The sequence below is a fragment of the Physella acuta genome, unplaced genomic scaffold (genome assembly GCF_028476545.2).
Source record: "Physella acuta isolate Inbredline_101_S28 unplaced genomic scaffold, ASM2847654v3 ptg000290l, whole genome shotgun sequence".
NCBI classification, from domain to species: domain Eukaryota; kingdom Metazoa; phylum Mollusca; class Gastropoda; family Physidae; genus Physella; species Physella acuta.
Genome location: NW_026731809.1, coordinates 106,453 through 120,484, shown reverse-complemented (window position 1 = coordinate 120,484; position 14,032 = coordinate 106,453). Strand labels below are relative to the sequence as shown.

General features: G+C 34.3%; 1 protein-coding gene across 1 annotated transcript; it reads left to right on the top strand.

Moving 5' to 3' along the window:
• The first annotated feature begins 1,143 nt into the window (after positions 1–1,143).
• Positions 1,144–9,139, top strand: LOC131939693 (endothelin-converting enzyme homolog). Its single transcript, XM_059298153.1, has 7 exons — positions 1,144–1,174; positions 4,756–4,807; positions 5,246–5,313; positions 5,564–5,700; positions 8,505–8,603; positions 8,825–8,901; positions 9,025–9,139. Exons 2-7 carry the CDS (start codon positions 4,761–4,763, stop codon positions 9,122–9,124), a joined length of 528 nt encoding a protein of 175 aa, XP_059154136.1. The 5' UTR covers positions 1,144–1,174; positions 4,756–4,760; the 3' UTR covers positions 9,125–9,139.
• The last annotated feature ends 4,893 nt before the right edge of the window (positions 9,140–14,032 follow it).

The window sequence follows — 14,032 nt, the reverse complement described above, 5'->3', positions numbered from 1 at the left end:
TTATTACATTTTATTAAAACAGTTATCGAAAACGTGAAATAACGGCTAAAATTTGTTTTCTAACATTACTTTTTTTATAAAGCAAATGTGTGACGTCACACTATCTTAACCCCCCCCCCCCCGCCCTCCCCCTCCCTCTCATCATACCCCTTCACAATATTACGGACTCCCTTTCCGTCATATCAGTATGACGTCATTTATGGACGTCCCGTAAGGATTTAATAAAAAATATTCCGTATAAGAATAATATTAGTCGTGTAATCTTTTCTACTGGTTGTGGTGTTGCGCTATATTAGCATTTGTTTACCTAATTTACATACGCGAACTTCATTTACTTTGTAAATCTAGGTGTCCTAGTTTACTTAGACTAACTTGACCTACTTTTTGAAAGTTATTTTCTTAGTTTAAAAGCAAAACATTACCTATTTTGTAAAAATATTATCCTAAGTTACATTAAATAACGCGAACCACTAAGATTTGTCGTTAGGGTATACATTAAAAAATGCGACCTAGTTTATTTGATTTGTTGTCCTAGTTTACCTACAAGAACAAGACCTACTCTTTTAAACTGTGTTGTCCTAGTTTACCTATCAAAACATGACCTACTATTTAAAATGTCCTAGTTTACCTATCAAAACATGACCTACTATATAAAATGTCCTAGTTTACCTACAAGAACATGACCTACTCTGTAAAAATGTCCTAGTTTACCTACAAGAACATGACCTACTCTGTAAAAAGTCCTAGTTTAACTACAAGAATATTTTGTTATCCTAGTTTACCTACAAGAACTCGACTTTCCTGGAGAACCTCGCTGACGCTAGGGTCGAGTATTCGTACATCAACTGGAGGACCCTCAGATGGCGGGGTAACTCAGTTCTGTGAGTTCATTATCTACGCTTTAATTCGCTGAAAAACAAATATATGTTGCTTCATATTTTTTTAAAAATCTTTGAAAATAAGAAGAACTTTCAGAGAGAGAATTAAAAAATCTCATCTAAATTGTGAAAATATTTATTGATGTGCTTTCACATTTAAAAAAAAACAGTAACATAAAAATAAATAAACTTAAATCATTTCAAAAGATCTTTGTAACGTTTTATTTACATTTGAAGCTCCTCCTTCAGTGCCATTGATCTTAAAGGAAGTTATTTGTCTGATTCAAACACCATTGGTAAGTAAGTTTTGGTAAAGTATTGACACATATCTAAACATTCAAACACGTTTTATAGTAATTATACAGTAATAATACATAATACATAACTATAATTTGTCTGTTTGAATAGCTTTAGAGTACTTATATGTATATAAATAAACACATACATATATATATATATATATATATATATATATATATATATATATTTGTATATATATATATATATATATATATATATATATATATATATATATATATATATATTTGTATATATATATATATATATATATATATATATATATATATATATATATATATATATATATATATATATATATATATATATATATCGATGGTCTCGGTCGCAAACCGTCTAACTCCAAAAATGTAAATTTTACAGGAGAGACAAAAAAAACTGATTATTTGTTTGTTGATCGCTTTAATACAAACTATTTTTAATCATATTTGCGAAGACTCTCTCTACCGACTATACTATAGCGTTTTAAAATGAGTTAGGTTAATATTTACAAAATTATAGCAGGTTTTAAAAGATAGACGGTTTGCTCGGTCTAAAATTCTCGGTGCAAACCGTCTATCTGTGCGCGCGCAGACTTAGCTGTTTTGATCCGAGAATTTCGGTCTCAGCCGCGTTCGTTCGTTTTGTCCAATGAACGTGTTTTAGTTATGTTTATGCTTTTAAGTTATAATTAACAGTTCATAATATTTAGATTATAGTTTTGGGCTCATATTTTAATTATTTGAGTTTATTCTACTTTATGAGGTCAGTTTAATTTTAGTAGAGATGTGTTAATATTGCTTTATCGCTTTCGACTGTTTATTCATTATGGCTGTATTTAGCACTAGACTTGTTAATTAACTGTTGATGGTTATGCTTTATTTATAACATCTTTCTATTCTCACAGTTTATTTTACTAAATCTAGTGGGTGCTGGGTTTGTAGAATGACAACAGTAAAAATATATACCTTATTTTCAGATATATTATGAATGAGACATAACACTTTAATCACATTAATAATGACTTAATGTTTTGACAAAATGTAACAAAAACAATGTATTTATTTTTTAAATTTATTCTTTAAATAAACGTCACACGAAGAGACATTAAAATGGCAACATATTTTTAAAATCAGGCAAATCATCACAAAAATGTGAATTTATAACTTGCTTTTAGGTGCTCATATATGACAGCTTTTATCTTTGTTTTCTGCTCTTGTACAACTTGTCAGGGGCTACAGATGAGATCATAATCTTACGACCCTAGCTTAGCAATTGCCAGCTATTTGCTAATTCACTTTGAAGTAGACAGTAGCATCAGGCTTGTACTGCAGTGCACGAATATCTGTCGCTTTGAATTCTTGATAGGTCTGACTGGTCTTTTGAGATCGGCTGGTCTCTTGTATGGTAATACTGGTCTTTTTGAGGGTGGCTGGTGTCTATTGTCTGTTATGTGAGGCTGGTCTATTGTATGTTACAACTGGTCTGTTGAGAAAGGCTGGTGACTTGTTTGGTAAGACTGGTGTGTTGAGAGAGTTTGGTCTTTTGTATATTACGACTGGTTTGCTGAGAGAGACTGGTCTCTTGTATGGTAAGAATGGTCTGTTGAGAGAGGCTGGTCTGTTGAGTTGCTGGTGTCTTAGAGGGTTAGATTTATGTTGAGATATTCTAGTTTCCTATATGGTAAGATTGGTCATTGAAGAGAGTTTGGTCTTTTCTATGTTAATACTGGTCTGTTGTGAAAGGCTGGTCAGTTGAGAGATGCTGGTTCCTTAAAGATTGGTCAGTTGAGAGATGCTGGTGTCTTGTATGGTAAGACTGGTCTGTTGAGAGAGGCTGGTCTGTTGAGAGAGGCTGGTCTGTTGAGAGAGGCTGGTCTGTTGAGAGAATCTGGTCTGTTGGGAGAGGCTAATCTGTTGAGAGAGGCTGGTCTGTTTAGAGAGGCTGGTCTGTTGAGAGAGGCTGGTCTGTTGAGAGAGGCTGGTCTGTTGAGAGAGGCTGGTCTGTTGAGAGAGGCTGGTCTGTTGAGAGAGGCTGGTCTGTTGAGAGAGGCTTGTCTGTTGAGAGAGGCTGGTGCTTTTAAGATTGGTCAGTTGAGAGATGCTGGTGTCTTGTATGGTAAGACTGGTGTGTTGAGAGAGGCTGATATGTTGAGAGGCTGGTCTGTTGAGAGAGGCTGGTCTGTTGAGAGAGGCTGGTCTGTTGAGAGAAGCTGGTCTGTTGAGAGATGCTGGTGTCTTGTATGGTAAGACTGGTGTGTTGAGAGAGGCTGATATGTTGAGAGGCTGGTCTGTTGAGAGAGGCTGGTCTGTTGAGAGAGGCTGGTCTGTTGAGAGAGGCAGGTCTTTTGAGAGAGGCTGGTATGTTGAGAGAGGCTGATATGTTGAGAGAGGCTGGTCTTTGAGAGGCTGGTCTGTTGAGAGATGCTGATATGTTGAGAGAGGCTGATCTGTTAAGAGAGGCTGGTCTGTTGAGAGGCTGGTCTGTTGAGAGAGGCTGGTCTGTTGAGAGAGGCTGGTCTGTTGAGAGAGGCTGGTCTGTTGAGAGAGGCTGGTCTGTTGAGAGAGGCTGGTCTGTTGAGAGAGGCTGGTCTGTTGAGAGAGGCTAATCTGTTGAGAGAGGCTGATATGTTGAGAGGCTGGTCTGTTCAGAGAGGCTGGTCTGTTATGTTCTAAGACTTGTGTGTTGAGAGAGGCTGGTGTGTTGAGAGAGGCTAATCTGTTGAGAGAATCTGGTGTGTTGAGGTAGGCTTGTCTGTTGAAAAATTAATCATAAAAGCTTTTCTAAAGACAACTAACCAGCTCGTTGAACATGTACGCAAAACATTTTGTAACCTACCATATAAATATTTCTTAACACGTAGCTGAACCCTCAATCTAAAGCTAGTAGTGAATTAACAGTAATTAAATTTATTGCACAATCTTGTGGAAATATAATTCGAATAATATTGTTTTGATTGATATTTAGATTCTAGAATGAAGATCTAGTTTCAAAGCATTCTTTTAGCCTAAAAATTGTAAACAAATCAGTTTGGTTATTGGAAATCTGGAAATAGGCTATATTAAACAAATACTATTTGTTTATTATTCTTTAAAATGATAAAATGTAATAGAATATCTGAACATAATTAATCAAATATCCTTACCTATAAGTACTGTGACTGTTGTGCTGTAAAATTGTGTGATTGCGGCGTGCGACTGCGTTCCCGATCAAAAGTGTACTGACAAATATAGCGATATTCGTTTTGCGCCGAGATTTTTAGCGCTTGAAATAATAGGCGGTTTGTTCAAATGATATATCAATAATCATTCTACAGATTTCTCTAATATTTTCAGGCATTATGGGGGACTCATACTGGCTTTTGATTTATGTAAAAAAAAGAAAATCGAATTTTTTTGAGTTAGACGGTTTGCGACCGAGACCATCGATATATATATATATATATATATATATATATATATATATATATATATATATATATATATATATTATATATATATATAAATTTATATATAAAGATTCCCATAAACCAAAATGGTTTAATAAATTATCAATTAGAATTAATTTCATTTTGTTCTAGCTATAATGACTGGGATTTTGTTGCCGCCACTATTTAAAAAGTCGTATCCAATGTAAGTTCAAATGTTTACAATCACAAGTTTTCCTAAAACTGGCAACAATTTAGTGTAGGTAAGGGATCTAAACATGGGTACATAAATTACTCTATATGTCTAAATTTTATTTGTTCTGCTTCTACATCATATATATATATATATATATATATATATATATATATATATATATATATATATATATATATATATACATACATATATATATATATATATATATATATATATATATATATATATATATATATATATATATAACGTGTCTATGTATATATATATATATATATGTATATATGTATATATATATACATATATATATATATATATATATATATATATATATATATATATATATATATATATATATATATATATATATATATATATATACAGAGAGAGAGATTATAATATAACTATGCTATATGATCAAACAACCAGGTATTTGAATTATGGAGTAATCGGCATGTTCATTGCTCACGAAATAACTCATGGATTCGATGATCAAGGTAGATTTAACGGTCTCACAAAGATGCATAGCTTGCTCACATTTTATTTATTTGGTTTTCATTTTTCCAAATAAATAGCCTTTAAGATTTAGAACTAGTTACGTTAAAGTTTACTTCAAATTGGTATTTATTATCTATTTTAATTATTTATATTTTTTAATATTATTTTTTATTTAGCTATTTACATTCTGAATGACTGGTAATTTTGTTGTTTAATGGTCGTCCTGTATATAACTGCCCCCTCTGACAGGTAGGGAGATGAACAAATACGGTGACGTAGAGAATTGGTGGTCGACTGAAACTCTGGAGGCATTCAATCGAAAAAAGGAATGTCTTATCAATCAGTATGGGAACTACACTATACAAGCACTGGCTAAGACTTATCACGTGAGAACATTGATACAAAATTAGATACAGCTCCATTTTTTACTATAGAGCCGTTGTTAAAATATAATAGATAAAAATCATCTATAATGACCCACTGCAGGTTTCTTTTCTGATACAGTATTTTGTTTTTATTGAATCATTTTCTATAAAGATTAATGAATGTCTGTTTTAAAGACATTTAGTCTAATGCTATATCAGATTTTGTTTTATCTACAGTTATTGCTCTGTGAAAAGATTATTGAAAGGCCGTTTCTTACATGAAGTGTACAGCGTTCTACTTCACAATATAAAATGCCGATATCTTTTAATTAATAAAACTTTATTTTCCCATCGCTAGAAACGTTTTTAAAAAGCATCACCAGTGATGCAGTAGAATACAAACCATCTAACGGATGAAAAAAAATGGGGAGGGATTAAGTAACAGCGTGTTATAATCTATCTATATACTACTAAAACTCAAGTTTGTTTACATGTTTGAATATTTATTTGTTTGTCTGATTTACTATATCAAATGGTTCTACTCATCGTGGAGAGCTGTAAAATAGTATGTAGGTAGAGAACAATTTTTGTTTTAAGACAGACTGTTAATAACAAATTTATTTAAAGACCTTAATTAATTTATTGATTTATTCATAGGTAGATTAACCACATTTTTTTTAAAAGATTAGAAAAACCACTAGAGTCGACGAAACAGTGACGTCACATTTTTTGTTTACTTTTCATAACAATGAAATGGCGGCTTCCATCATAGGCCCATTCAAAAGTTTAACGCCTTCTAAATCTAATTTTCTGTCGGCCACAACTTTAACAATACGTCCGTTTGCTGTTTTTATTACGTTCCAACACCTATATAAATTTTTAACTGTCTTTTTCATTTAGTTTTACAATAAATTTCTCTACAATCTGACCAAGACAGTTATTTATAGATCTATCATGTGGCAAAGCAAGTTATTTATATATCTAGATCTAGAATCTAGGTCAAACAAAAGATTAATTAGATACATACCAAAGATTAAGTAAATAAAAATACAATCCATTTTATAATCATAATACATTTTTAGTCCTTAAATACTTGATATAAATCTTTGTGATATACCTATCTAGATTCTAGATTCTAGATCTAGAATTTCTAGATTCTAGATCTAGACCTAGATCTAGCAAGAGTTACGCAAATAGATCTAGATCTACTAGATTCTAGACTTATGCAAACGAGTCGTAGAATCTAGATCTAGATCTAGATAATTTCAGACCTTCTTTATTTTATATAAATCTTTGTTTGGCTATTTTAAGATAAAATTTAATTTGAAAGTTACTACTACTCTAGACTTAGATCTAGATCTATGCGCGTAACTCAAGTTGCATAAGGAGACTCAAAGTATTAAAGTATAGTATAAAAATTAATCTGTGACGTTACGACTAAATAGCTAAGTTGTTAGTGTATTCGGCTCTCATGCGGGTTGCACAGGTTCTAGACCAATACGTCAATGATGATTTTTTTTTTCAATTTATTTTTTAACTTTTTTAGATGTGAATGATAAAGTTGCCTATCTGAACTTGGCGGGATACAGGGCAGGTGAAGTAGAGTTCATCTTTTTCTTTGTCCTAAGCATATGAAGGGATAGTGTGGTCAGAGACATGCTCGGCTGGAATCGTTTTTAAACCGATAAAAACATGTTGTCTGCGACTTGGCGGGACACTGGGCAGGTGAAGTAGAGTTGAGTAGGTCACCTGTGACGTCAGTATATGAAGGGATAGTCCGAAATCGGTGTTTTCGGTGTTTTTAAAAGATAAAAAAAAACATATTTTTGAATATGGGGTCTGTTTTTTGTGACGATAAGTGACACTGCAGTAGCGTAGCGAGGGGGGGGGGGGGGGGGCATATGTCCCCGGGCGCCGACCTTAGAGGGCGCCAAAATGGAAAAATAAATTGAAAGGTTGAGGGGGGGGGGGTGCAAATCGAAATCTTGAGGGGGGTGGGTGCACATCAAGTTTGAGGGGGGGGGGGGTTGCAAATCGAAATCTTGCGGGGGGGGAGGGGGGGGGGGGTTCAAATCGAAAAGTTTGTCCCCGGGCGCCGGGAAGGGTCGCTACGCCTCTGAGTGACAGACGTGATGTTTTTTGATGGATGACCCCCGAAACCCACAGTTATCCAACGGATGACGGGTAGTCTAGTATAATACTACGAGGAAAGAGAACTCTTGATCAAACTTTGTGTAATAAAAAAAAATCTCCCCCCCCCCCCCTCTCAGGTCAATGGCGTGACGACACAGGGAGAGAACATCGCAGACAATGGAGGCATCAAACATTCATACCGGGTAATACGTCACTGTCTGCTGGACGGAACTCGTCCACTCACTAGACTCTATAAGTTAGAGGAGACGCTACTTGTTTAAATATCTGTATTTAAAAAAAAACAACTGATCTTTCATAATAAATCATTTAAGCATTTAAGCATTTTCCTTCATATTAACTTTTAGCCTTTACGTATAAATAAATAAATAAATAAATAAATAAATAAATAAATAAATAAATAACTAAATAACTAAATAAATAAATAAATAAATAAATAAATAAATAAATAAATAAATAAATAAATAAATAAATAAATAAATAAATAAATAAATAAATAAATAAATAAATAAATAAATAAATAAATATATATATATATAATATATATATATATGTATATATGTATGTATATATATATATATATATATATATATATATATATATATATATATATATATATATATATATATATATATATATATATACACATAAGTGCTACATTCTGTCCCCTGCAGGCCTATAGGAACTGGGTGACGAAACAAGGGAGAGAAGAGCCAAGATTGCCGGGGTTAAACTTTACCAACAACCAGCTGTACTTCATCAGTCAGGCTCAGGTATGGGAGAAAACTTTGTTTTTATTGGTACATGTTCAGGCCGTGTTTGTGTAATCGGTAGATCAGAAAAAGCTTTGGATTGACCAGTCGTTCACATCTACAGCGATAGTAATTTGATGGTAGTCACATTGATTAGGAGCCGGACTAAAACTTTGAGAAATGTATTATAATACCATTCTTAACTTCTCCCCTCCCCCCCCCCCCCCCCCCCCCCCCTACAGACCTGGTGCCAGACCAACACAGACGCCCAAACAATTCTTCTAATGAACTACGACGTTCACAGTCTCTCGATATTCAGGTCAGTTGGCAATCGTGCATGTGTGTGCATTTATTTGTGTGTATGTGTGTGACTGTGAATGTATACCAGTATATACCATTTGAAACCTTTGAAATTAAAAGTTTGTGATTATTTTTTACCCAGGGCCAACGGACCAGCACAAAATTTCCCCGAGTTTTCTAAAGAGTTCAACTGTCCAGTTGGGTCTTACATGAATCCAGTGGACAAGTGTAGTGTGTGGTGATGTGGTTGTGGACAGATGTAGTGTGTGGTGATGTGGTTGTGGACTGATGTGGTGTGTGGTTATGTGGTTGTGGACTGATGTGGTGTGTGGTGATGGTTAGATCGGGCGTGTGGTGATGTGGTGATGGTTAGATCGGGCGTGTTGTGATGTGGTTGTGCTCAGATGTGGCGTGTGGTGATGTGGTTGTGGACTGATGTGGTGTGTGGTGATGTGGTTGTGGAGTGATGTGGTGTGTGGTGATGGTTAGATCGGGCGTGTGGTGATGTGGTTGTGGACTGATGTGGTGTGTGGTGATGTGGTTGTGGACTGATGTGGTGTGTGGTGATGTGGTTGTGGACTGATGTGGTGTGTGGTGATGTGGTTGTGGACTGATGTGGTGTGTGGTGATGTGGTTGTGGACTGATGTGGTGTGTGGTGATGTGGTTGTGGACTGATGTGGTGTGTGGTGATGTGGTTGTGGACTGATGTGGTGTGTGGTGATGGTTAGATCGGGCGTGTGGTGATGTGGTTGTGGACTGATGTGGTGTGTGGTGATGGTTAGATGGGACGTGTGGTGACGTGGTAGTGGACAAGTGTAGTGTGTGGTGATGTGGTTGTGCTCAGATATGGTCATGTGGTTGTGGACAGAACTGGTGATGTGGTAGTGGTCACGTGTAGCGTTTGGTGAAGTGGGAGTGGGCAGATGTAGTGTGTAGGGATGTGGTAAAAGTCACTACACCCGCTGTGGCCATTACCCCATGAGAAAACTATTATCGATTTTTTTTTTCATTTTTCTCAAAAACCAAATAAAATTGTGTGAGTTGTCCAGTCCACTCATTCAGATTAGACGGTGCACCAAGTGACCAGTCCCTCCATGGGGTAGCACCATGACTTAAACGTGCTTAAAGTATAGAGAAAACAACGTTACATGCAGCTGTAGCCGACTTTATAACCGACTTGAGATCAACATCTTTACTATTAAGTGTGGATAAATTAAAGCTAAATCCCCCCCGGGGGGGGGGGGGAGGATGACACCAACTGCAAAATTTACAAAAGGTCAAAAAAATGTGACGTTGATTTTTTTCAAAAACTGATCGTCAATCAGTGGCCACGATGGGGTTACACAACCTCTAAAAATTTATTATGAAAACAATTCTTTTCTTCACTTAACTTAAATATATAGGTGGAATAATATGATGTGTTCACGAATAGACGCTATAAGACCAAAGGGTAGGAGTCTGGTAAAACAACTTTCACGGACAAAGAATGTACTAATAAAAAAATAATAAACCGAGGTGGTTGGGGTGATACCACATTGGAAATATGCAAATTAACATTTTATTGGATGATTGACAACTACGTAACTTATCAATAAGAATTTCTTCCTGGCATCTATGCCCTCTCCCGCCCTCCCCCCCCCCAAACGAAATGGAATTTATATAGAAAATATATACTTTTAACAGTGTCCGCCCCCCCCCCCCCCAAAAAAAAATTTCAAGTGCCACCCGGAGTAAAAAGTCTGGAAGAAACACTTATCAATGCTGCTAAATCCCCACTCAACAGTAGCTGAGTGTGAAAGTGGGTGTAGGGGGGGGGGTGACACCAGTAAAACAATAATTGGTGATTTTATTGTGCAAGTTTGCTTCAGTCATTTCTTTATTGTTACATAAGCTTTTGGAATTATTTGTAATGCATTACTTGTTAGATTATTATTGGGCTATTATTCTGTTCATGTAAAAAATTTTGTCCGAATGTACGTCTGTTAAACTGTTTAGACAGTAAACGAGTGAATTAGAGCATAAACGGTGATGTGTTTGACGTTATGTTTATTGTTTTACATTTAAAAAAAATAGCAAACTAACAATTTTAGAGTCTGCTTTAATAACTCTCGATGTAATTGATTATCCTAAACAGTAGTTTTGTTGGCGTTTAGAGCTTATTAAAGACTATTTATTATATTATGTTTCTTTGAAAATAATAATATATTAGAATTAAAACCAGAATGCAAATACTGTTGAAGTCTATTTTTGGATCGTTGGAGGTTTGATATTGGGAGTGGGGAAACAATATTTATCTTCTTGGAAGAACTTTCCATGCAGAAAAAATAAAGATGGTTAACATTTTTTTAAAAAATATTATAGAGAAGTAGTGTATTCGTATTTCTAAATATCATGGACTATTTAATCATTTTTTATTGCAATTTGTCGGTATAATTGTGACGCTGTCGTCTAAAATAATGTGTAGGCACTAAGAATAGAAAGAGAGAATGTGTTAGAGTGGCCTCCCATTACGTGGCATGATTCGGATGGTATTTGCCAGTATAATGACCCAATGTAAATTAACCTACGATTATTGTTAAAAAGGTTTTGGTTAATATTTTTCCAGATATATGGACCGAATTCATGCAACTAGCTATATAACTTACATCCCTCATCTGGGATGGGGTGGGGGGGGGGGCTGAAATTTTACAGATTAGGCTATCCGTGAATAGGAAGTCACCTGTGACCTAGTAGGCATTTGTATGACGTAAAAGCATCTTGAGTGACGTAAAAAACATTTCGTATTGATCAACAAATTATCACACGTGTATTAAATTGAGTTAAACTCCTAAACACAAATCTAAACACGAAACATCAAAACTTTATATGAGATTTAACATGAGCCTTAACATACATTTATAATCCTCACTATAACCCTAAACTTAATCCTTTCAAGTCAGCTAAAAACTTCATCTCCATTTATTAAAGCATCCATTTATAAACTAACCTTAAGCCCAATTTGAAATCTTGAACCCAGAACAATACATAAACCCAACTCTATAAAATAAGCTTCGATTTTTATTTTTATTTTATTTTTATTAAAGAAAGTTAATTTTACTATGGAAAACGAAATTAAATTTTACATATAACATCAACATTCATCTATAATCCATTACTATGGCTTTCATCTATTACCGTTTGTGCACAAAACACATGGGGCACTCTAACTTTACCTTTCTTAAGTTTAGCTATCACATTAGAGATGTGTTGAATAATGTATTATTTTAACTGATCTAAAGAATTTAAAAACATTAAATCTAAAAATGGCATACACGTATGGACTGTCGAATGACGTAAAACGATAAACGTAAGTTTAAATACAAAGCATAACAAGACTACATACTAGATATTTTGCATAACAAATTACATACTGGATATTTTGCATAACAAGACTCCATACTAGATATTTCGCATAACAAATGACGTAAAACGATAAACGTAAATTTAAATACAAAGCATAACAAGACTACATACTAGATATTTTGCATAACAAATTACATACTAAATATTTTGCATAACAAATTACATACTGGATATTTTGCATAACAAATTACATACTTGATAGTTTGCATAACATGACTACATACTAAATATTTTGCATAACAAATTACATACTGAATATTTTGCATAACAAATTACATACTTGATAGTTTGCATAACATGACTACATACTAAATATTTTGCATAACAAATTACATACTGGACATTTGTTATATGTCACACCTAATATGTGCCCTGCGTTTGTCATACCTTCCATTGGTTACCTGACATAAGAAATGTCAAGGTTATTTCTCATAGAATCGCTGAAGGTCAAGGTGGATGCTAGAGAGAGACCGCACATTGTACAAAAATCACAAACACAATAAGAAACAACGAGCAATCTACAGGCATTACGTATTTACCGAGTGTTTTTTATTAAGCTCTATACAGACAGGTGAATAGAGATGTGGTCACAGTCAGCAGGTAGCTACAGGTAAGTTGTAGACCCCGTTCATCATCCAGTTAGGATGTGTCAAAGGTTCTTTGTGCGAATAATTGTCACATCTTCCCCATACATTTCTCACATGAATTAGTCGTCTGTCTAGGCGTGTCGTATGTGTGTGTGTGTTTCAGTATTGGTGCGCGTGTGTGTATAATGGTGTGTGTGTGTTTGATTATTGGTGCGTGTGTGTGTATATAAGCCTGCGTGTGTGTGTATGCGTGTCTCTAATTGTAGTCGAATCTCTGTTAACAAAGAAGACATTGTAGTATCTGTAGAGATTACAAATATTTTCTTAACATTTCTAACAACCAACACTTCAATGGGCACCGGTTGCCAAGTTACATCAAAGGTAGCAAGTCGGGTGGAACCTATAACACAGAGCATCTCTTGTTTTTTTTAACACTAACCGGATTAATGGACAGATTAAAGCTGTCGGTGTTTTACACTACTGATTTCACGTCAGATACTAAAACAGTAAAGTTGTCGGTTTTTTAACACTGGTAAGCTAATTTCAAAACTAATTTGCTTCAGTAATTTCAATTGACTTAAAGTGGACAGCTCAGTTGAAATTAGAAAATCTTGTCTGTTTATTTATTTATAAAATGTTATGTTTAAACATCGACATTTGTTTATATTTCTGGCAGCAACAGATCTTGGACTTACACGATGGAGAACTCAGATGCCAGGCCTTCGAGTCAGAAACTAAAGTCAAGTGATCTCAAATTGATTGAGGAAATAACGTAATATATTACACTGAACGTTCTAGCTCTTAATACTAACAAGTCCAAAATGTGTAAATAATGTTATACAAGTTGATACTAAACATTATGCTAGTATGTCAAAAGGAAGATGCTAATAAAATAAAACAATTTCTGCTGTTTTAAAATTAATTAATTTTTAACCAAGAATTATAGAAGCGAATAAATTACACAAAGTTTTACTAAATTTTTATCAATACATGGCCACTACGTAGACACATTTATTGTAAATATTAATGAATAATGTTTCATTGTTGTATTCTCGTAAAGCCATTCAGGAACGGCGTATTGGTAAAGTTTCCAAAAAATTTTGAAAAAAATATTGAGACGTATTCTGTTTTGTTATATTTGATCATACTTTGTTCATGCA

Bases quoted from the DNA above. Each gene is read 5' to 3' on its own strand.
- LOC131939693 (XM_059298153.1), top strand. From the start codon at position 4,761: ATGACTGGGATTTTGTTGCCGCCACTATTTAAAAAGTCGTATCCAAT. The intron at 4,808-5,245 runs GTAAGTTCAAAT...TCAAACAACCAG, and splicing joins TTTAAAAAGTCGTATCCAAT to GTATTTGAATTATGGAGTAA. The intron at 8,604-8,824 runs GTATGGGAGAAA...CCCCCCCTACAG, and splicing joins ACTTCATCAGTCAGGCTCAG to ACCTGGTGCCAGACCAACAC.